The 23659-nt window shown below is 56.3% G+C and overlaps 1 protein-coding gene and 1 long non-coding RNA gene across 4 annotated transcripts; one reads left to right on the top strand and one right to left on the bottom strand.

Annotated features, from left to right (window-relative positions):
• Positions 1 to 1995: 1995 nt before the first annotated feature.
• LOC135285190 (uncharacterized) lies at positions 1996 to 3968 on the top strand. The gene is made up of 3 exons (XR_010350164.1): positions 1996 to 3495; positions 3631 to 3820; positions 3865 to 3968. It is a non-coding gene; the product is annotated as an uncharacterized LOC135285190 (long non-coding RNA).
• Positions 2607 to 19739, bottom strand: TMEM240 (transmembrane protein 240). 3 transcript variants are annotated; one of them, XM_064397219.1, is made up of 5 exons: positions 19464 to 19739; positions 18552 to 18832; positions 18204 to 18310; positions 6814 to 7022; positions 2607 to 4846 (listed from the first exon to the last, which is right to left on the bottom strand). In XM_064397219.1, the coding sequence occupies exons 2-5, from the start codon at positions 18606 to 18608 to the stop codon at positions 4698 to 4700; spliced, it is 522 nt and encodes a 173-aa protein (XP_064253289.1). In that variant the 5' UTR covers positions 18609 to 18832; positions 19464 to 19739; the 3' UTR covers positions 2607 to 4697. The 3 variants fall into 3 exon arrangements, with proteins under 3 accessions (XP_064253289.1, XP_064253291.1, XP_064253290.1); XM_064397221.1 differs by lacking the exon at positions 18552 to 18832 and having other exon boundaries at positions 19468 to 19736; XM_064397220.1 differs by lacking the exon at positions 18552 to 18832 and having other exon boundaries at positions 19464 to 19735.
• Positions 19740 to 23659: the final 3920 nt, after the last annotated feature.

The raw sequence follows: 23659 nt of genomic DNA, 5'->3' as shown, positions 1-23659 counted from the left end.
CTGGACTGGTTCTCTATTGTACAAACATCTCGTTGAAAGGGAAGGAATGGCTGAAATCCACTCGAATTGTTGACCCAAAGAAAATCACAGTGTGCTTTTTTCTATTGCCTCCCCCAGCCCCAGCTCTCTGCACCTTCAGCTGCCCCCTCAGCAGGGGCTGCCACCCCTCCAGCCACTGCAGAGCACAAAGCCCTGGGTGAAATCTGCCTGTGCAAGTGGATTGAAGAAATAAATAAAAAATAAAATTAGCCATTATTGCTTTTCAACCACAGTAGAGATGGTTCTGTGATTAGAGCAGAGTTTAATCTCTCTCTCTCTCTGGTGGGGTCTGGGCTGTGCCTCTCCCTGCCTGATGCAGAAGTGGTTTGGGTGCAGGAAAAAAAATTTAAAAAATTAAAAAAGGATGAACAATGAGGGCAAAGAGCACTCCGGGCTCTGTCCTGGTGTTTCAGGAGTGAGAAAACCCCAGAGTGAGTGCGGGGACCCTGCTGGGAGTGCCAGCCTGGAGCTGGGAGCCCCTCTGGGACAGGAATGGGTGCCAGGGAGGGGCAGGCTCCATGTGGGGCACACGCTGACACACGGACAGAGCTCAGGACACACGGACAGAGCTCAGGGCACACGGACAGAGCTCAGGACACACGGACAGAGCTCAGGGCACACGGACACACAGCAGGGTCCCCGCAGCCCGGCAGGGTGAGCAGCTGCTCCTGACGGTCACATTTCCCTCTCCTCTCCTTCCTTTTCCTCTTCTTCCTCTCCTCTGCTTCCCTCTCTTCCTCTTCTTCTCCTCTGCTCCCTCTCCTCTGCTCCCTCTGCTTCCATCTCCTTCCTCTTCTCTGCTTCCCTTTCCTCTTCTTCCTCTCTGCTTCCATCTCTGCTTCCCTCTCTTCTTCCTCTCCTTTCCTTCCTCTCCTCTGCTTCCCTTTCCTCTTCTTCCTCTCCTTCCTCTGCTTCCCTTTCCTCCTCTCCTCTCCTCTCCTCTCCTCTCCTCTCCTCTCCTCTCCTCTCCTCTCCTCTCCTCTCCTCTCCTCTCCTCTCCTCTCCTCTCCTCTCCTCTCCTCTCCTCTCCTCTCCTCTCCTCTCCTCTCCTCTCCTCTCCTCTCCTCTCCTCTCCTCTCCTCTCCTCTCCTCTCCTCTCCTCTCCTCTCCTCTCCTCTCCTCTCCTCTCCTCTCCTCTCCTCTCCTTTCGTCCTCCTGGGCTCCCCGGGAGCTGGGATGAGGGGATTTGTGTCCCTGCCCCACAGACAATTCCCTGCTTTCCATCCCGCTGAAACCTTGAAATCCAGATCTGAACCCCAGATCTGAAACTCTAAACCCAGACCTGAAACCCTAAAACCCAGATCTGAACCCCAGATCTGAAACCCAGGTTTGAAACCCAGACCTGAAACCCACATCTGAAACCCTAAAACCCAAATCTGAACCCCAGATCTGAAACCCTAAACGCCAGAGCTGAAACCCAGATTTGAAACCCTGAATTCCAGATGTAAAACCAGCTGTAACACCCCAAAAACCAGCTACAACATTTCAAAACCATCTTTAACACCCCAAAACTCAGCTCTAACAAACACCCCAAACCCAGCTCTAACACCCCAAAACCCAACTCTAACACCCCAAAACTCAGCTTTAACACCCCAAAACCCAGCTTTAACACCCCAAACTCTAACACCCCAAAACCCAGCTCTAACACCCCAAACCCAGCTCTAACACCCCAAAACCCAGCTCTAACATCCCAAACCCAGCTCTAACACCCCAAAACCCAGCTCTAACACCCCAAAACTCAGCTCCAACACCCCAAACTCAGCTCTAACACCCCAAAACTCAGCTCTAACACCCCAAAACCCAGCTCTAACATCCCAAACCCAGCTCTAACACCCCAAACCCAGCTCTAACATCCCAAACCCAGCTCTAACACCCCAAACTCAGCTCTAACATCCCAAACCCAGCTCTAACACCCCAAACCCAGCTCTAACACCCCAAAACCCAGCTCTAACACCCCAAACCCAGCTCTAACACCCCAAAACCCAGCTCTAACACCCCAAAACCCAACTCTAACATCCCAAACCCAGCTCTAACACCCCAAACCCAGCTCTAACATCCCAAACCCAGCTCTAACACCCCAAAACTCAGCTCTAACACCCCAAATCCAGCTTCCTCCTTCACCTTCTTCTTCTCTGGGCCCTTGGCACCTCGTTCCCCAAAGAGGAGGCAGGGCAGAGCTGTGGCTTTTGGGGAAAACTCTCCTATTTTGGGGTTTTTGGGGTATTTTTGGTGTGCAGACCTGCTGGGTCAGGATTGCCTCCCTGCACAGGAAGGAATTTTGGCCCTCACTAATAAAAAAATTATCATTCTCCAGGATTAATGCCACTGGTTCTGTGTGTGCTCCACAAAACCTGTCTGGTTTCCCTGGATTAAAGGGAATTATTCCCAGTAAATTTCATTGCACTGAGAATATTTCTTATTTTGGGGTTTTTTTGTTTTGTTTTGTTTTTTGGGTTTTTTGGGTTTTTTTGCCTAAGTTTGAACAAGAGAAAAGTTCAAAAGTTGAGAGCTCCAGACCCAGCAGATTTTTTAAAATCTCTTTTTCTACAACAGGAACGTTTTTATTATATATAAAAAAAAAAATTCCCCCTCTTCTAGACCTCAAATTTTTATGGATTTTTGCCGTGGATCAACCAGATCAAACTCAACAGGTGTGAGCCATCACTTCACCCTTTCCCACTGCTTAATTTTTAATATTTCCACCAAGCTCAGCTGCCAGAGCAGGGCAGAGCCAGGCTTTACATTCAGGCTGAGTTTAGTCAGTGGAAAATTTGATTTTAAAGTGCTTTTTCCCCCCCTTTTTTCACATAACCCATTCCAGGGACTCAATATTTTGTCCTTATCCCAATGGAATTTTCTCTCCTACAAAATCCCACTTGTTGATGACTGCCCAAGGAAAAGTCATTCCTTAGATCCTAAGGAATTTTGGACATCACAGCCAGGAATGACAGACAGACACAAATATGGACCAGGAAATTATTCAGGTCCAGAAAAAAACCTGGGGCTCCAAGACAAGAGGCACTAGGGAATAGCAAAAGTGGGAATGGCAGAAAAATGGGAATATTTGGGCGGTTTTGGGGCTTGTAATTAACTGAACTGGGTATAAGGAATTTTAAAAATGACCCCAAAACACAGAAAATGGAGCAGGGAGGGGAGAGCAGGAGTTGTGGAGTCCTTTCCCTGCCACCAGACTGCAGGAGGCCACTGAGAATTTCAAGGAATCCATGGAAAAAAATGAGATTTTTCTGGCAATCCTTTAGTCCTGGGTGTTTCCCCCATTTCTGGATACAGAAAGATGAAAGGAGGGGAAGTGATGAGGGTTCAGATTCCTGGGGATGGAATTTCCCTTTTTATCTTGCCCCACAAGAAGGGGGTGCAGCAGGAGTGGGGCTGCTCAGGGGCCCCTCCGTGCTGGGTTTTGGGGTGTTTAACCAGGATTTTGGGGTGTTTAACCAGGTTTTTGGGGTGTTTAACCAGGTTTTTGGGGTGTTTAAGCAGGCTCACCATGCAAGAAGCTGCTCAGGACCCCCTTTGTGCTGCACTTTGGGGTTTTGGGGTGTCTTAACCAGATTTTTGGAGCATTTTCACCAGGCTCACCCTAGAAGAAGAGGCTGCTCAGGGCCCCCTCTTGCTGCTTCTTGGGGTTTTGGGGTGTTTTAACCAGACTTTTGGGGTGTTTTCACCAGTTTTTTGGGTGTTTAACCAGGCTCACCCTGCTCAGGGCCCCCTCTGTGCTGGGTTTTGGGGTGTTTTGACCAGACTTTTGGGGTGTTTTCACCAGGTTTTTGGAGTATTTTAACCAGACTTTTGGGGTGTTTTCACCAGGATTTTGGGGTGTTTAACCAGGCTCACCCTGCAGCAGGAGGGCCAGAGCAGCTCCTTTCCTCCCAGGCCAGGGCTGGGGGGTGTTGGTGAATCAGACCCGACACACCCCACCCTCCTCTAGTGGCAGACAGCAGCCCTGCCACCTCCAGAGGTGCCACCACCCGAGGTGCCACCACCCGAGGTGCCACCACAGCAGCAGCAGCAGCAGCCCCTGTGCCCTGGCTCCCAGGTGGGGCTGCTTAAGGCAGGTTTCAGTGGCAGCAACACAAAAAACAAACCCCTGACCCATCCCCAGCCCTTCCTTCCCCCCCGGAACGTGAACCAAACCAAAAAAAAAAACCCCAAAAATGGGACACTGCGCCTTCCCCCCATCCAAACCTGTGACCAGCCAGGCCCTTCAGCCACGGGAGGGGCAAAGAAATTTTTTTTTTTGTGGGGGCTGGAGCTCCTGGAGGCGACACTCTGCATCTTCTTGGTGCCGTCCCACCTCCATCCCTCGGCCAGCATTCCCAGCAGGATGTGCAGGACAGCCAGGAGAACGGGGCGGCGGCTGAAAGTACAATGCAAATCTCTTTTTTTTCCCCGTTTTTCTGTTTTTTTGTTGTTTTTTTTTTTACATATATACACGAGTCTGGCAATAAAACGTGGAACACAGTGCAAAGCCTTGGCCGCAGAGCACCCAGGACCGGCTCAGTTGTGCATGGTGGCGCGTCCACCCTGGGCGTCCCGGGGAGGATTCCGCGTCCTGGGCCGCCGTGGGGACAATCCAGAGGCGGCCCCGGGAGGAAGAGGAGTCCGGGGTTGGTTAAAAGCGGGCGCGGCGCCGGGGTCCCTCAGAGGTGCCGGGGGCTGGGGTGCCCGTTGTGGTACAGCTTCTGTTTGATGTGCACCATGTTGCCCGTGGGCTCCTCGTACTGCCGCGGGTGGCGCTTGCGCAGCTCCTTCAGCTTACAGAACCGCGGGAGCCAGGACCACGAGGAGTCTGCGGGAGGGGACACGGGTCACGATGGGTCACCGGGGAATGGGGACATGGGGTCACGATGGGCCACCGGGGAATGGGGACATGGGGTCAGGGACACGGGGTCAGGACAGGTCACCAGGGAATGGGGACACGGGGTCAGGATGGGCCACCAGGGAATGGGGACACCAGGGAATGGGGACACGGATCAGGATGGGCCACCAGGGCTTGGGGACATGGGGTCAGGGACACAGGGTCAGGACAGGTCACCAGGGAATGGGGACACCAGGGAATGGGGACACCGGGGAATGGGGACACGGGGTCAGCACGGGCCACCGGGGAATGGGGACATGGGGTCAGGGACACAGGGTCAGCACGGGCCACCGGGGAATGGGGACACGGGGTCAGGGACACAGGGTCAGCACGGGCCACCGGGGAATGGGGACACCAGGGAATGGGGACACGGGGTCAGCACGGGCCACCAGGGCTTGGGGACATGGGGTCAGGATGGGTCACCGGGGAATGGGGACACGGGTCAGCACGGGCCACCAGGGAATGGGGACATGGGGTCAGGGACACAGGGTCACGATGGGCCACCAGGGAATGGGGACACGGGTCAGGATGGGCCACCAGGGCTTGGGGACACCAGGGAATGGGGACACCAGGGAATGGGGACATCAGGGAATGGGGACATCAGGGAATGGGGACACGGATCAGGATGGGCCACCAGGGCTTGGGGACATGGGGTCAGGGACACGGGGTCAGGACAGGTCACCAGGGAATGGGGACATCAGGGAATGGGGACACCAGGGAATGGGGACATCAGGGAATGGGGACACAGGGTCAGGATGGGCCACCAGGGCTCGGGGACACCAGGAATGGGGACACGGGGTCAGGATGGGCCACCAGGGCTCGGGGACACCAGGAATGGGGACACCAGGGAATGGGGCCACCAGGGAATGGGGACACGGGGTCAGGATGGGTGACCAGGGCTCAGGGACACAGGACTGGGCCACCAGGGAATGGGGACACGGGTCAGCACGGGCCACCAGGGCTGGGCCACCAGGGCTGTGTGTCACCAGGGCTTGGGGACATGGGGTCAGGCTGTGCCACCAGGGCTCGGTGTCCCCATGGCTCTGTTTTTGTGTCCCCAGGGCTCTGTGTCCGTCCCCAGGAGGAGGATGAGGAGGAGGAAGAAGATGAGAAGATGATGAGGACGAGGAAGAGGAGAAGATGAGGCAGATGAGGAAGATGAGAAAATGAGAAGATGATGAAGATGAGAAGATGATGAAGAGAAGAGGAGGAGGAGGAGGAGGAGGAGGAAAATGAGAAGATGAGGAAGAGGATTAAGATGATGAAGATGAGGAAGATTAAGACCAGGGAGATTATGAAGATGAGAAGAGGAGGATGACAACGATGACGAAGATGAGGAAGATGAGAGGATGATGAAGATAAGAAGATGAGAAGACAATGAAGGCAATGAAGATGACAAAGATGAAGATGATGAGGAAGATGATGAAGATGATGAAGATGAGAAGACAAAGGTGAGGAAGATGAAGATGATGATGAGGAAGATGAAGATGAGGATGAGGAAGATGAAGATGAGGATGAGGAAGATGAAGACAAGGATGAAGATGAAGATGAAGATGAAGATGAAGATGAAGATGAAGATGAAGACGAAGATGAGGATGAAGATGAAGATGAGGATGATGAAGATGAGGAAGATGAAGAAGATGAAGATGAGGATGATGAAAATGAGGATGAGGATGAAGACAAGGATGAAGATAAAGATGAAGACGAGGATGAAGATGAAGATGAAGATGAGGATGAAGATGAGGACGATGAAGATGAGGATGATGAAGATGATGAAGATGAAGATGAGGAAGATGAAGACTAGGAAAACGAGGAAGATGAAGATGAAGACGAGGATGAAGATGAGGACGAGGAAGATGAGGATGAGGAAGATGAGGAGGAGGAGGCAGGGCGCGTACCGTAGCGGCGGCTGGCGCGCCAGGCGCGCACGGCGTAGTGCAGCACGCCGTCCATCCACACCAGGAACCAGCTGATGCAGAAGCCCAGCAGCAGCCCCAGCATCAGGTCGATCTCCTGCTTGGTCACATTGTCGGTCACAAAGTAATTCTCCGAGGAGTCCACCACCGACTGGTCCCCGTCGTAGGGGATCACGTAGTGCACGTGGTGCCTGGCCAGAAACGGGGGGAAACGGGAAAAATCAGTGAGAATTCTTAGTTTGGGTTTAATTCCAGTTCCTCACACCAGCAGAAGGGCTGCCCTGGCTCTTTGTGCTGCTGGCAGCACAGAGGAAAATATAAAAAAGGAGGGAAAGCACGATGTATGGGATCATGTAGTGCACGTGGTTCCTGGGCAAAAACGGGAAAAAAATCATTACAAATTCTTATTTTTTGTTTTTTCCCCCACTGTCCCCAGCAGCAGAAGGGCTGCCCTGGCTTTTTGAACTGGTGGCAGCAGAGAGGAAAACATAAAAAAGGAGGGAAAGCACGATGGATGGGATCATGTAGTGCACGTGGTGCCTGGCCAGAAACGGGGGGGAAACGGGAAAAATCAGTGAGAATTCTTAGTTTGGGTTTAATCCCACCGTTCCCAGCAGCAGAAGGGCTGCCCTGGCTTTTTAAGCTGCTGGCAGAGAGGAAAACATAAAAAAGGAGGGAAAGCAGAACGTAGGGGATCACGTAGTGCACGTGGTGCCTGGCCAGAAACGGGGGGAAACGGGGAAAAATCGGTGACAATTCTTATTTTGGGTTTAATCCCAGTTCCGCACACCAGCAGAAAGGCTGCCCTGGCTTTTTGTGCTACCAGCAGAGAGGAAAACATAAAAAAAGGGGGGAAAGCACAAGTAGTGCATGTGGTGCCTGGCCAGAAACGGGGGAAAAATGGTAAAAAATCAGTGAGAATTCTTAGTTTGGTTTTAATCCCACCATTCCCAGCAGCAGAAGAGCTGCCCCGGCTTTCTGTGCTACCAGCAGAGAGGAAAACATAAAAAAGGAAGGAAAGCACAATGTATGGGATCATGTAGTGCACGTGGTGCCTGGCCATAAACGGGAGGGAAATGGGAAAAATCAGTGCAAATTCTTATTTTGGTTTTTATCCCAGTTCCTCACACCAGCAGAAAGGCTGTCCTGGCTTTCTGTGCTACCAGCAGAGAGGAAAACATAAAAAAAGGAGGGAAAGCACAAGTAGTGCATGTGGTGCCTGGCCAGAAACGGGGGAAAAATGGTAAAAAATCAGTGAGAATTCTTAGTTTGGTTTTAATCCCATTGTCCCCAGCAGCAGAAGGGCTGCCCCGGCTCTTTGTGCTGCTGGCAGAGAGGAAAGCAGAAAAAAGGAGGGAAAGCACAAAAATCCCTGAGCCTGGGCCTTTTATCCTTATTGGCTGTAGTGGCTATAATGTAATTATTGGCTGTCATTTGTGACATACATTTAGAAATAAATAAATAAAAACCAAACAAATAAAAGCCAACAACAACAAATAAAAAAACCCAAAACAACAAAATCCCAAAAAAATTTTTAAAAAATCAAAAAACCAAAACAAAAACCAAACCAAACCAAAAAATCCAACCCAAAACCCAAGAAAGCAAGCAAGAAATAAATAAGAAAACCTGAAGCCATATTTCATCCTAAACTCAGAGCCTGAATCCTTTAAAGTGTGGGGACATGACACCAGCATGGGCACAGGTGGCACTGTCCCTGCCCTGGTGGCACTGTCCCTGCCCCAGTGGCACTGTCCCTGCCCTGGTGGCACTGTCCCTGCCCCTGTGGCACTGTCCCTGCCCTGGTGGCACTGTCCCTGCCCCGGTGGCACTGTCCCTGCCCCAGTGGCACTGTCCCTGCCCCGGTGGCACTGGTGGCACTGTCCCTGCCCTGGTGGCAGTGGTGGCACTGGTGTGACCACAGCCCCACGCAGGTGGTGCCCAGCCCCACTGCCCTCCACCAGCCCAGCCCTGGCACCCCCAGTGCCCCCCGTTCAGGCTGTCCCCGTGTCCCCGTCCCTGTCCCCTCCCCTGGCACAGCCTCTGAATACCCACGGGGTGCAGATGCTCCACAACCACTGCCGAGGAACGCCCCAAAATTGACACAAACAAAGCTCTGAGACAGCCCCGGCCCCGCCGTGCCCTGACGGGGCCAGCTGTGCCCCCCGGGCTGGCACGGGGCTGGCACGGGGCTGGCACGGCCACCAGCCCCCCCAGCCCCCGGGAAAGGCAGGGACAGAGGTGGCAGCTCTGGTGGCAGCGGGGCTGAGGGTGCCCTGCTCCCCAGGGAGCTGGCACTGTCCCTCTCCTGGCACTGGGAAATCCGGGGAGGGGCTGCGGGAGGGACAGGGGCCCCAAAGGATGGGGAGGGGTCCCATGAGCACAGGCGAGCACTTCCCGTGTCCCCCTGTCCCCAAACCCCTGCACACAGCTCCCATGTTCCCAAATCCCTGCACACAGCTCCCATCTCCCATTGTCCCCAAATCCCTGCACACAGCTCCCACTGTCCCCAAATCCCTGTGACAGAGGTGCCATGTCCCATTGTCCCCAAACCCTTGCACACAGCTCCCATGTCCCTCTGTCCCCAAATCCCTGCACACAGCTCCCATCTCCCATTGTCCCCAAATCCCTGTGACAGAGGTGCCATGTCCCCCTGTCCCCAAATCCCTGCACACATCTCCCATGTCCCATTGTCCCCAAATCCCTGCACACAGCTCCCATGTCCCACTGTCCCCAAATCCCTGCACACAGCTCCCATGTCCCACTGTCCCCAAATCCCCTGCACACATCTCCCATCTCCCATTGTCCCCAAATCCCTGTGACAGAGGTGCCATGTCCCACTGTCCCCAGACCCCCAGGACACCCCGGGCTGTGCCCACCCTGGCTGTGCTGGAGCTTCCACAGGGGACAGAAATGGTGGGGACAGACGGAGTTGGCAGGGACAGACGGAGGTGGCAGGGACAGACAGAGGTGGCAGGGACAGACAGAAGCGGCAGGGACAGACAGAAGCGGCAGGGACAGACGGAGGTGGCAGGGACAGACATCCCAGCCCAGCAGCTCCCGGTGGCTCCGCTGCCACCGGCTCGGGTGACAGCCGGACAGACAGACAGAGATGTCCGTGTGCCTGCCCGCTGTCCCCGTGCCCGGGCTGTGGCTCGGGGGAGGCTCCGGGCTCTGTCGCTGCCGGGCTGTCCCCAGCGCTATTGTCCCCTGCGGTGACCTTGGGTGAGCGGCGCTGCTGCAGCCACAGCGCGGCTGGGAAAGGCACCGGGGGCTGGACACGGCGACAGCGACAGCGACGGGGACAGCGACAGGGACGGGGGCAGGGATGGGGACAGCGACGGGGACAGGGACGGGGACGGGGGCAGGGACAGGGACAGGGACAGCGACAGGGACAGGGACGGGGGCAGGGATGGGGAGGAGAATGGGGAGGAGGATGGGGACAGGGACAGGGATGGGGACAGGGACAGGGATGGGGATGGTGACAGGGAGGGGGGGAGAGGAATGGGGATGGAGACAGGGACAGATATGGAGACAGGGATGGGGACAGGGATGGGGAACGGGACAGCGACAGGGATGGGGACAGGGTGGAAATGGGGATGGGGACAGCGAGAGGGTTGGGGACAGGGACAGGGATGTGGAGGGACAGGGATGGGGACAGGGAGCGCAGCAGCTCCGGCCGAGCCCGGCTCCCTCCGGGCAGGTGACAGTGACAGCCACGTCGCATCTGCCGGGCTCCCGCTGCAGCCGCCACATCCCGGCCGGACCCAGCCCTGCCCCGGGGCAGCGTTTGGGGACTTGGGGCTCAGCAGGAGCACCCCCGGGGCAGCAGGGCTGGCCCGAGGCTGGCAGGGCCCTGCTGCAGGCTGCTGGCACCCGGGTGACACTGTGCCACTGCTCCGGGGAGGGACAGACGGCCAAGGTCACCCAGAAGGGCACAGACAAGGAGCACACCCACCAGAGCTCGGCAGGGCCCTGCTCCCTCCGGAGCGGCCACCTGGGAGCCCACGGGGCTCTTTTGGTGGCTCCTTGATCTCTCCAGGTGTCACTGTCCCCGTCAGGTGTCACTGCTCCCCCCAGGTGTCACTGCCCCCCCAGGTGTCACTGCTCCCTCCAGTGACTCCTTTTGGTGTTTTTGCTGTGCCCAGCAGCCAGCTCCTCGCACAGGGACCCTGTGCTGCTCGGGATGGAGCAGCCCTGCCCACCCTGGGGACAGCCCTGCCCGGGCAGGGAGGGACAGAGGGCTGGGACAGCCTGGCACGGGGGCTGGGACAGCCTGGCACAGGGCTTTGGAGAGCCTGGCTTTGGAGAGCCTGGCACAGGGCTTTGGAGGGCCTGGAGCCTCCACAGGCTGGCATGGAGAGTGCCAAGCTCGCCCAGGGATCAGCTCCAGCAGCCACATCCCTGCAGGGAGCGTGGCTGTCACCCCTGGCTGTCACCTGTGGCTATCACCCGTGGCTTTCACCCCTGTCTGCCACCCCTGGCTGTCACCTCTGCCTGTAACCCATGGCTGTAACCCCTGGCTGTCACCTGTGGCTTTCACCCACTCTATCACCCCAGGCTGTCACCCCTGGCTGTCACCCAGACTGTCACCCCTTCCCGAGGCAGATGTGCCACAGGAACTGTCCCTGTCACAGCCAGCAGCTGTTTCAGGTGCCAATCCTGGCTCTGAGCTGCTTCTCCAGCCCATCCCATCCCATCCCATCCCATCCCATCCCATCCCATCCCATCCCATCCCATCCCATCCCAGCCCAGCCCATCCCAGTTCATCCCAGCAGAGTTTCCCAGCTCCGGCTGCTCTCCCACGCCCCGGGGGTGCTGGCAGCTCTGCCCCGCGGTGGTGACACCTCACCTGCACGGGTGACACGTCTGTCACCCCTCCGAGCCGGGCCAGCAGAGCAGGGACCCTGCCCAGCCCAGGTCACGGAGTGCCAGCAGAGCCTCGGGGCCACCCAAAACCTGCAAACGTGGGCACCAGGGCTGTCCCAGCCCCCAAACCAGCCAAAAACACCACGGAAAAACGGCTCAGGAAAGGCAGATCCTTGCCAAAAGCAGGTGGGAGACGCTCTGGAAGTTTTTTTCCCTTTCCAAGTGGCTTTAGGAGGGAGCCCCAGGAGCTGAGGGTGCTGCACAGCCCCAGGCCCAGGGCAGCCACCCCAGCTGCGTGCAAAAGGAATAACCCAAACTCTGCAAAGAATTAAACAAAATGCAGATCATCACCGCTGGGATGTCATCTTTGGGTGGCCACCAACTGCAGATTGATTTTTTTAATAATTTCTGTCACCCCATTGTAGTTCTGGGTGGTTTTCTCCTGCCCTCTGTACGGAGAGAAGCTGTGAGACAAGCAGAGAAGAAGGAAAAACAATTTTTATGTGTTCTCTCACAGCTTCTCTCCGTTCAGAGGGCATGGGAATGCCACAGTTCTGCTCATATGAGTTGGAATAAGTTTGGGGTTATCAATTATATTGCTAATTTGGGATTGGAGAACTCTGCAGCGAGTTAACCTCCTCACCAAACACCCCTGGCAGAGCACAGGTGCCACCACGGTATTTCTATGGAAATCCCCTGCCAGGATTTTCTCCTATTTTAGCTGAGAAACCCCAAAAAAGAAATGTAAACAATTAACTGTTTGAGGGCTGTGGAGGTGGTCTGGAGGCTGTTTAATCTCCAATTAGCCCACGAGGATTGTTTTCACTTGGTGACCAACCCCAGCCACCTGTGAGCAGCCACAGGATTTTGTTATCATCCCTTTCCACCCTCCTGACGGATCCTTTCCACTCTGTTCTTTTTAGTATGGTTTTGGTAAATCATTTTAATAGAATATCATATAATAATAGAGTAAATCAGCCTTTTGGAGCATGGATCAAGGTTCTCATTCTTCCCTCGTCCTGGGACCCTCGAACACAAACTTTCACAGCTCCCAGCTGACAGCACAGACCCCAAAACAGCTCCCAGCCCCTCTCACCCAGCAAATCCCTCCTGAAATGGCAGCAAAGAGCCCCAGCGCCCCGAGCCCAGGGAAGGGAGAGGGGGATCAGCCTGGGCCTGGGGCTGCTTCCCTTCCCCCTGCCCTGGGCCTGCCAGGCACTGCCAGCACAGAGAGGGGGCAAAACACTGCAAAAACAGTGTACAGGAAGGTTAAAAACTGCAAAAATAGTGTACAGAATGGTTAAAAACTGAAAAAAACATGTACAGAATGGTTAAAAACTGCAAAAACCATGTACAGAATGGTTAAAAACTGCAAAAAACATGTACAGGATGGTTAAACACTGCAAAAACAGTGTACAGAATGGTTAAAAACTGCAAAAACCATGTACAGGATGGTTAAACACTGCAAAAACAGTGTACAGGATGGTAAAAACAGGAACATCCCTGGGGCAGCAAAAATTATGTACAGAATGCTTAAAAACACTGAAAAATAATGTACAGAATGGTTAAAAACACTCCAAAAACCAATGTAGAGAATGCTTAAAAACACTGCAAAAAACAATGTACAGAATGATTAAAACCACTGTAAAAATAATGTACAGAATGCTTAAAACCACTGCAAAAACTATGTACAGAATGCTTAAAAATACTGCAAAAACTATGTACAGAATGGTTAAAACAGGAACATCCCAGGGGCAGCAAAAACAATGTAGAGAATGCTTAAAACACTGAAAAACAATGTACAGAATTTTTAAAACAATGAAAAACAATGTACAGAATGGCTAAAACCACTCCAAAAAACAATGCAGAGAATGCTTTAAAACACTGCGAAAAACAATGTACATAATGATTAAAAACACTGTAAAAATAATGTACAGAATGGTTAAAACCACTTCAAAAAACAATGTAGAGAATGGTTAAAACCATTGAAAAACGATGTACAGAATGCCAAAAATCACTACAAACCCAGGTACAGAATGGTTAAAACACTGCAAAAGTAATGTACAGAATGCTAAAAAATACTGCAAATGTACAGAATGCCAAAAACCACTGAAAACCAATGTACAGAGTGCCCAAACCACTGAAAACCCAGGTACAGAGTGCCCAAACCACTGAAAACCAATGTACAGAGTGCCCAAACCACTGAAAACCAATGTTCAGAGTGCCCCAAACCACTGAAAACCAATGTACAGAGTGCCCAAACCACTGAAAACCCAGGTACAGAGTGCCCAAACCACTGAAAACCAATGTTCAGAGTGCCCCAAACCACTGAAAACCAATGTACAGAGTGCCCAAACCACTGAAAACCCAGGTACAGAGTGCCCAACCCACTGAAAACCCAGGTACAGAGTGCCCAACCCACTGAAAACCCAGGTACAGAGTGCCCAAACCACTGAAAACCCATGTTCAGAATGCCAAAAAACACTGAAAACCCATGTTCAGAGTGCCCAACCCACTGCCAAGCCAGGTGCAGCAGTCCCCGTGCCCGCCCTGCTGGGCCAGGCTCCCTCCAGGGCACACGGGGCCAGCCGTGCCCCGCAGGACAGAGCCCCAGGAGCCCCGTGAGGAGCAGCCAGCCCTGCTGGCCGAGCCCCGGGGTCACCCCAGAGCCCCCCGGGGGGGGCACATCTGGCACAGCTGGCGCTGCTGCCTGCCAGCACCCCAGGGACCAACAGCGGCTCCAGGCAGAGCTGGAGGAGGGGATGGGGACAGGGGAGCCCCAAAGGGGGGCTGGGAGCAGGCAGGGCCCTTCCCGTGCCAGGGAGTGAGGAGCCAGGCTGAGGATGTGCCCAGGGCAGCCTGGCAGGGCTGATCCCAGTGCCAGGGAGTGGATCCAGGTGAGGAATCACCCAGGGTATCCTGGCAGGGCTGATCCCAGTGCCAGAGATGGGATCAGGCTGAGGATGAGCCCAGGGCAGCCTGGCAGGGCTCAGCTCCCCTTCCCAGTGCCAGGGATGGGATCAGGCTGAGGATGCACCCAGGGCACCCAGGGCAGCCTGGCAGGGCTGATCCCAAAGTCTGGGAGTGGGATCAGGTTAAGGATGTACCCAGGGTATCCTGGCAGGGCCCATCCCAGTGCCAGGGAGTGGGATCAGGCTGGGGATGTGCCCAAGGCAGCCTGGCAGGGCTCAGCTCCCCTTCCCAGTGCCTGGCAGTGGGATCAGGCTGGGGATGTACCCAGGGTATCCTGGCAGGGCTGATCCCAATGCCAGGGATGGGATCAGGCTAAGGATGTACCCAGGGTATCCTGGCAGGGCTGATCCCAATGCCAGGGATGGGATCAGGCTAAGGATGTACCCAGGGTATCCTGGCAGGGCCCATCCCAGTGCCAGGGATGGGATCAGGCTGGGGATGTGCCCAGGGTATCCTGGCAGGGCTGATCCCAGTGCCAGGGATGGGATCAGGCTGAGGATGTGCCCAGGGCAGCCTGGCAGGGCTGATCTCAGTGCCAGGGATGGGATCAGGCTAAGGAATTACCCAGGGCAGCCTGGCAGGGCTCAGCTCCCCTTCCCAGTCCCAGGGAGCGAGGAACCAGGCTGAGGAATCACCCAGGACAGCCTGGCAGGGCTGATCCCAGTGCCAGGGAGTGGATCCAGGTGAGGAATCAGCCAGGACAGCCTGGCAGGGCTGATCCCAGTGCCTGGCAGTGGGATCCAGGTGAGGAATCAGCCAGGACAGCCTGGCAGGGCTGATCCCAGTGCCAGGGAGTGGATCCAGGTGAGGAATCAGCCAGGACAGCCTGGCAGGGCTGATCCCAATGCCAGGGATGGGATCAGGCTGGGGATGTGCCCAGGACAGCCTGGCAGGGCTGATCCCGGTGCCAGGGAGTGGATCCAGGTGAGGAATCACCCAGGGTATCCTGGCAGGGCCCATCCCAGTGCCAGGGATGGGATCAGGCTGGGGATGCACTCAGGGCACCCAGGACAGCCTGGCAGGGCTGATCCCAAAGCCTGGGAGTGGGATCAGGCTAAGGATGTGCCCAGGGTATCCTGGCAAGGCCCATCCCAGTGCCAGGCAGTGGGATCCAGGCTGGGGATGTGCCCAAGGCAGCCTGGCAGGGCTCAGCTCCCCTTCCCAGTGCCTGGCAGTGGGATCCAGGTGAGGAATCAGCCAGGACAGCCTGGCAGGGCTGATCCCGGTGCCAGGGAGTGGATCCAGGTGAGGAATCACCCAGGGTATCCTGGCAGGGCCCATTCCCGTGCCTGGCAGTGGGATCCAGGCTGGGGATGTACCCAGGGCAGCCTGGCAGGGCTCAGCTCCCCTTGCCAAGCAGAGGCAGCAGAGTTTTCCCGGCTGGGGATGCTCTCCCAGTCCCCTGGCACAGCTGGCACACGGAGCCAGCCCTCCCTGCCCACAGCAGCACCCCTGGGACAGCCCCAGCCCCCCAGACCCAAATTCCAGCTCCTGGAGAGCACTTCCAGGGCCAGGCACCCACATCCAGCTGGACAGTTCCACCCAGACTGGGGAAGGAGACAGCCAGGAGAGGAGAGGAGAGCAAACACTTCTGACTGAATTATTGGCCTGCCTGACCCCGTGGGCCAGGCCAGGGCAGCAGGGAGATCATTAATTGCAGCTCAGCCCCCTGCACATCCATCTCCATCCACCCCAGTCCCTCCTTCCCTCCCATTTCTGCAACATTTCCTGATTTTTTCCCCCATCCCCTGCAGCTCCCTCCTCCTCCTCCTCCGAGGATCCCCTCTGTTTTTTTGGCAAACTCAAATTCAAACTTCTCCACCGAGCCCGGCCTGGGGGAGCTGCTCCCGGCCCAGGGCTGAGCTCAGGGCTCCTGGGCAGCCCCCAGAGGGGACAGGGCACTGCCAGCCTGGGAGCCAGAGGGCTCCAAACGCTGCCAGGGGGGCCGCAGGGCAGGGCAAAGGTGGCACAGCCCAGGGGAGCTGCTCAGGGAGGAGCAGCTCACAGCAGGCTCTGGGCTGGAGCCACTGCTGCCAGCTCCCACAGAGCTGGGGCAGGGCATCAGCTTTGCTTTTTGCCTCCCCTCAGCTCCCTTCTGGGAAGTTTGGGAGGATTTTTGTGTGCACTTCCCAGGAAAGGAGCCAGTGGTGCCATGGGAGTGCCACGGGCAGCCTGTGAGCCTCGAGAGCATCTCTGCAGGCACGGGGGCAGAGCAGGGGGGTGACCCTGCCACCAAGCCAGCCTGGGGCACAGGGGACCCTCAGCCAAGCCACCAGCCAGCCCTGGCACTGCTCAGGCACTCCAGAGCACCCCCCAGGCCCTCTGAGCCACTCCAGGAGCTGACACGAGCTGTGGCCAGGACCAGAAAAACCGGTGGAAGGAACAGAGGAAAACTCTCAAACCAGCCAAAAACACCACGAAAAACCAGCTCAGAAAAAGCAGATCCTTGCCAAAAGCAGGTGGGAGACGCCGTGGAAGTTTTTTTTTTGCTTTTCAGAGTGGCTTTAAGCCCCAGGGGCTGAGGGTGCTGCACATCCCCAGGCCCGGCTGCTGCCTCCTCTGTCCCAGGAGGATGAGGAGCAGCCCTGGCGAGGAAGGCAAAGCCTTTCCTCCTCTCCAAGCCCAGCTCCAGCTCCGGGGACACCACGGGGAGGTGACACGGGCAGGCAGGACACAGCTGGCAGCTGCAGGAGGGGCAAAGCTCAGCCCCAAGGCTGGGTGTGCCAAGGCAGGGCTCTGCCAGCCTGTCCTTTAGCTGGCACGGCCTCGGTGCTCTCCAACCCCACGGGCAGGGAGCAACCAGGCACAGGAGGGCAGCCAGGCCTCGGGGACAGCCATCCCTCAGGGCAGGGTGGGATTCACCCCCCGAGCTCAGCCTGGCACACCCCAGGGCAGGCAGGTCCCACTGGTGAGCCCAGCACTCCGGGGATAACGAGAGTGGTGCTTTTGGGGAGAATGAGGCAGGTTTTTGTGCAGGCACGGAGTTGTGCACAGCACCCCTGGCTCGCCCCAAGCACAGCCCAGGCTCCTCAGGAGGAAAAGCCACAGGGAGGGAAAAGATGGATTGCAAAGCCACCGAGCCACTCTGTCCTTGCTGCTGGGCAGCCACGTTCCAGCCTGGACAGGGATCCTCTGCTTCCCATTCCTCTTTCCTCGGAGGAAATCCCCATTTCCTCCAAGCCCCGGTTCCATTTCTGAGCCACACAAACCACCAGCGACTGCAACACCCAGAGCACAAACAGCCTGGGCACCAGCACGGCCCGACAAAAGGCAAAGTGACAAACGCTGCAATCAAAGTTACTCACTCTCCCTCCGCACACAGGGGAAAACACGCTCCCAAACTCACAGAAAATAAAAAAAAACAAACAACCCCCACGGCCAGCACCACCCCCCCTCACGCTGCTCATGCAGGAGCTGCTGGGGAAGGTGAGGCACGGGCAGAATGCAGAAATGGGAGCCGGGCTGGCAGGCAGCAGCTCCTGTCGCTGCCACCTCCCCCCCGGGGGGCAGGGGACGCCGGGCAGGTCACTCACCTTCCACAGTTGCAGTGACAGACTCGGTCCTCCCCCCGGAGGTGCGGCAGGATGTAATTGTGAAATCTGTCCAGCAAGGCGTTCATGTCCATCAAGCAAGCTATTGCCTGTAAGAGCCCACAAGCGAGGCATGGGGTCAGCTCCGGGCGCCGGGGCGGAACGCTGACCCCAGTCCGATTGCCAGGCATGGAGAGAACAGCGGGGCACACGCACACGGAGGTGCCCGGGCCGAGGGACAGCGCCGGGGGAAGGTGGAAGGGAGGCGGGGAGGTGATGGTGAGGTGGTGATGATGGGGGGGGGGGGGGGGAACCATGGAGGGGAGGGGAGATAAGCAAAAAATCTCTTACCATAACGACAGAGGCGCCCAGGATCATGAAAATCATGGTGTTTGCATTCATGGACATCAAGAGGGCACGGCCGGCGGCGGGGTCCCGGCCCGCGGAGGGCGAGCGGCGGCCGCGCTATTCCGCAGCGCCGGGCGCGGGGCGCATCGCGCTCGCTGCCCGCACGCTGCGGTGCGGCGGGGGGCGGCGGGGCGGCGGGGCGCCCCCCGCGCACACACACGCACTCCCCCGTGCCGGGGATGCCGCGGGCTCCCGAGCCCTGCCGCCCTTAGGGTTTTGTTATTCTAGGGTGGATGTGATGGGTTTAAAAAAAAAAAAAAAAAAAAAAAATTTAAAAAAAATTTTTAAAAAATTAAGGATTGAAAATATTTTTTTAAGAGATGGAAATAATAATCATTCCACCCCCGCTGCTGGCCCCCGCGGTGGCGGCGGGTGCGCGGTGTGCACGCCGGTGCAAGCACAGCCTTCATGCAGCAGCCGGGAAGCGAGGCGGCCAAAGCCGGGGTGGGGGGAGAGGCTGGGGGAGGAGGAGGCAGGCTGCAAAAAAATCACCCACGCCGGGGGAGCCTCATCGCATCCTCTCCGCCGACCCTCCCCAAAATCATCCCCGCTGCCGAGCGCTGCCAAATCAAAATCGGAAATTAAAAAAAAATAAAATTGAAAAAAAAATAAAAAATACCCCAGTCCCCAAATCACCGCGCCCGCCTTCACCCCCCTCCAAAAAATAAAAAAATAAAAATAAAAAATCAGCCCCACAAACCCTCCGGGCTCGGGGCCGCGCTGTCCCCGCCGGCAGCCCCGCTCCGCTCGGGGGAGGGATGCGGGATGCAGGGGAGGGATGCGGGATGCAGCGAGGGGGAAGATGCTCCCAGGCAGCTCCGGCCGCCCCCTCCCCACCCCACCCCGGCCATTTACCTACGTGGGGAGGCGCTGCTCCGGGAGCGGCTCATGGCGAGCTCCAGCGCTGCGGGCCGGCCCTGCGGGGCTCCCCCCGCCCCGCAGCCGCACGCCGAGCCCCGGCAGCGGCGCCTGGCCGCGTTTCCAGAGCCGCACGCCATCCTCACCCCGCCCTTCCTCCTGCCGGGGTCTGCCCCTCGCCGGGACCCCCGGGGGGGGCGAGCCCCGCGCAACCTCCGCGCAGCCCCGCGCAAACCCGCGCAGCCCCGCTCAAACCCGCGCAGCCCGGCTCAGCCCCGTTCAGCCCCGCTCAGCCCCGCTCAGCCCCGCTCAGCCCCGTTCAGCCCGGCTCAGCCCCGCTCAGCCCCGCGCAAACCCGCGCAGCTTCGCTAAGCCCGGCTCAAACCCCGCTCAGCCCGGTTCAGCCCCGCTCAAACCCGCGCAACCCCGCGCAAATCCTGCTCAGCCCCGCGCAGCCCCGCGCAGCCCGGTTCAGCCCCGCTCAGCCAGGCTCAGCCCCGCGCAAATCCTGCTCAGCCCGGCTCAGCTCCGCGCAGCCCGGCACGGCCCCGTTCATCCCGGCTCAGCCCCGTTCAGCCCGGTTCAACCCGGCTCAGCCCGGTTCAGCCCGGTTCAGCCCGGCTCAGCCCGGCTCAGCCCGGCTCAGCCCCTGTGAAAGTCGGGGGCGCACAGGGAGCCCGGCCGTGCCGTGACACAAAGAACTTTTTGTCCCGGCTCTGTCCCTAAACCGTGATTCCTTTTTTTTGTTTGTTTTTTGTTTTTTGTTTTTTTTTCCCCCCGTGCTGGCGGCTCGGGCCACGTTTGGGAGCTGCTGGGGGGGACGGAAAGGAAAGAAAAAGAAGCGCCCGGCCGGAAACTTTCTGCTTGTTTGGCTGTGGCTCGGGGTGAGGGAGGCAGGGGTGTCCCGCGGAGCCTTCCCTCCATCCTCAGCCTCCCTCTCGGTGAGTTTCTCCTCGCTAGAACCCAGCCGTTCCTTTTTTTTTTGCCTTCTCAGGGTGACCAAAGCAGAGTTTGCTGGCGCAGGGTTTTGTGTTTTTTGCGAATTTGTTTCCCTCCTGCTCCTCAGGCCACAATCAGCCTTGTTATGTAATGACTGGTGTTATATAAACTCCATTCTTCAAGGAACAGTCATTAACCTACTACTGGGTATTGAAAATACCAAAATACTGTCACACAATTAAAATCACTAAATGGTGTCCTCAAATTAGAGCATTGCAGATTTTATTTTAATTTTTTAATTATTTTTTTTAACCACACACATGAACCATTTGACAGGCCAGGCTCTTCATGCAAAGGAGCAGCAGGGCTGGGAAGGCACCTCTTGCTTTATCCCTCTGCCCTGAGCTCCCTCCTCTTCCTCCCGGGCTCAGAAGTGGATTCTGCCGTGGGGATGCAGAGCTCGGGGAGGATGCAGCCGGTGACTCTGCCTGCTGGGGGAAACAAAAGCGTTCCTGAAGTCACAGCTGAATAAAACCGCGGGAGGGAACAGTTGGAAGACAAGGCTCGGGGAGTTTTGTGGAGCTGAAGTTTTGCAGCCCTCCCACAAGCCAGGCTGGGGCAGCCTCAGCTGGGCTCGAGGCACTGAGGAGAGATTTTTGTCTTGGGCTCGGTAAAGGCATTTCCCTCCCTGTGTTTCTGGAGAAAAAAAATCCCTGTTGTGGTCAGTCCTGGCTCCTGGGGATCCCAAACCTCCCCATCCTGTTCAATCCTGGCTGCTGGGGATCCCTAAAATCCCCGACCTGATCAATCCTGCCTTCTGGAGATCCCAAAAATTCCTGACCCGATCAATCCTGGCTGCTGGGGATCCCAAACATCTCTGTCCTCATCAGTCCTGGCGGCTGGTGATCCCAAACCTCCCCATCCTGATCAATCCTGCCTGCTGAGGATACCAAAAATCCCTGTCCTGATCAATCCTGACTGCTAAAAGATCCCAAACATCCCTGTCCTGATCACCCCTGGCTGCTGGGGATCCCAAAAATCCCTGTCCTGATCAATCCTGGCTGCTGGAGATCCCAGAAATCCCTGACCCGATCAATCCTGGCTGCTGGGGATCCCAAACCTCCCCATCCTGATCACCCCTGGCTGCTGAGGATACCAAAAATCCCTGTCCTGATCAATCCTGCCTTCTGGGGATCCCAAAAACTCCTGACCCGATCAATCCTGGCTGCTGGGGGATCCCAAACCTCCCCATCCTGATCAGTCCTGGCTGCTGGGGGATCCCAAATCTCCCCGTCCTGATCAATCCTGGCTGCTGGGGATCCCAAAAATCCCTGACAGGTGACAAACTCCTGGCCCTGGCCCAAGTGGCAGTGCCACACCTGCTGTGAGCCAGGGACATTCACACCTGAGCAAGGACTCAGATGGGTGAGCTGCCTCCACCATGGCTTTGTTAAACTCCGTCCTAACCGCAATGGGTTTGTTAAACTCGTCCCTAATTAATAATTATCTGCTCCTTTTGGAAAAGCAGCCCCCACCCTGCCTGTGGCTCCTGCTCAGCCCCAAACTGTCCCCACCACCCTCACCCTGAGGGGTGCACGGGTCCTGTCAGGATCTCAGTGACGTTTGGCCAGTCCCTAATGAAGATTATTTCCCCCTTTTCATATCCAGCCCCACTGTCACCACCAGCCTCACCCTGAGGGGTGCACGGCTCATGTCACAGGATCTCAGCGATGTTTCACCAGTCCCTAATCAAGTTTATTTGCCCACTTTTAATATCCAGCCCCACTGTCACCACCACCCTCACCCCCAGGGGTGCACAGGTCCTGTCAGGAGCTCAGTGACGTTTGGCCAGTCCCTAATCAAGTTTATTTGCCCACTTTTAATATCCAGCCCCACTGTCACCACCAGCCTCACCCTGAGGGGTGCACGGCTCATGTCACAGCATCTCAGTGATGTTTTGCCAGTCCCTAATAAAGTTTATTTCCCCCCTTTTTGTATCCAGTCCCAAGCTGTCACCCCCACCCTCACCCTGCGGGGTGCACAGCTCATGTCCCAGGATCTCAGTGACGTTTGGCCAGTCCCTAATCAAGATTATTTCCCCCTTTTCATATCCAGCCCCAAGCTGTCCCCACCACCCTCACCCTGCGGGGTGCACAGGTCCTGTCCCAGGACCTCAGTGACATTTCACCAGTCCCTAATCAAGATTATTTCCCTCTTTTCATATCCAGCCCCACTGTCACCACCACTCTCACCCAGGGGAGCACAGGTCCTGTCAGGATCTCAGCGATGTTTCACCAGTCCCTAATGAAGTTTATTTCCCCCTGTAAACACCCAGCCCCCGGTGGGAGTTTGTCACACAGCTCACCCACAGGACTCTGCTTTCCCCTCAGCTCTGTGCTGCTCACACAGTCCGAGTTTAACCCCAAGCACAGCGAGCGGTTCTGCTCCCTTGGAGTTGTTTCCAACCCTCCCTGGACTCCACTCGTTGGTTTTTATTCCCATTTTGCCCCTGTTCCGTGCCAGTAGGAGTGCTTGTGTTTCCTTTCTCACTGCATTCTCCTCTGACCCAGCACAAAGGAGAAGCTGAAGTTGGATTCTCAGCAAATTGGGGAAATTTGGGACCGTGGATCTTTGCAGAGATCCAGGAACCCCAAACCCTTGGGAAGGAGCTCTCGTCTGCACCCTCAGCAGGCACAGAGCTCCAGCAAGGAGACACCAGCGGGAGAAAATCCCCAGAATCCCCCAAATCCCCAGTTTTAGTTCCACAAAGCAGTTTGGAAGAGGTGCTGGAGGTCCTGGGAACCAGGAGGAAACCCCAAACCCAAGAGGGACTCGTGTGCCCCAAGGGGGAGTGAGCAGGGATCTGCTGCTCTGAGCCTCAGGACGGGATCTGCAGAGAATGGAAACCACAGGAAGGGCTTGGCAAAGGTCTGCCCAGAAAAAAAAAAAAAAACAAAAAAACCAAAAAAAACCCCCCAAAAAAAAACAACCAAAAACAAGGAACCAAAAAAAAACCCAAAAAACCAAAACCAAAACCAACCCAACCCAAAAAACCCCAAAACAAACCAAAAACAAACCAAAAAACCAACTAAGCAACCAAAAAAACCCCAACCAACCAACCAAAAAAAACAGCCCAAAGAAACCCAAACCAAAACCCAAAAAACCCCAAAACAAAACCAAAACAAAAATCCAACTAATCAACCAGACAAAAAGACCCAAACAAACCTAAACCAAAACCCCAAAACCCCCCAAAC

The sequence above is a fragment of the Passer domesticus genome, chromosome 22 (assembly GCF_036417665.1).
Source record: "Passer domesticus isolate bPasDom1 chromosome 22, bPasDom1.hap1, whole genome shotgun sequence".
Lineage (NCBI taxonomy): Eukaryota > Metazoa > Chordata > Aves > Passeriformes > Passeridae > Passer > Passer domesticus.
This window is presented reverse-complemented; position numbering and strand designations above follow the sequence as displayed.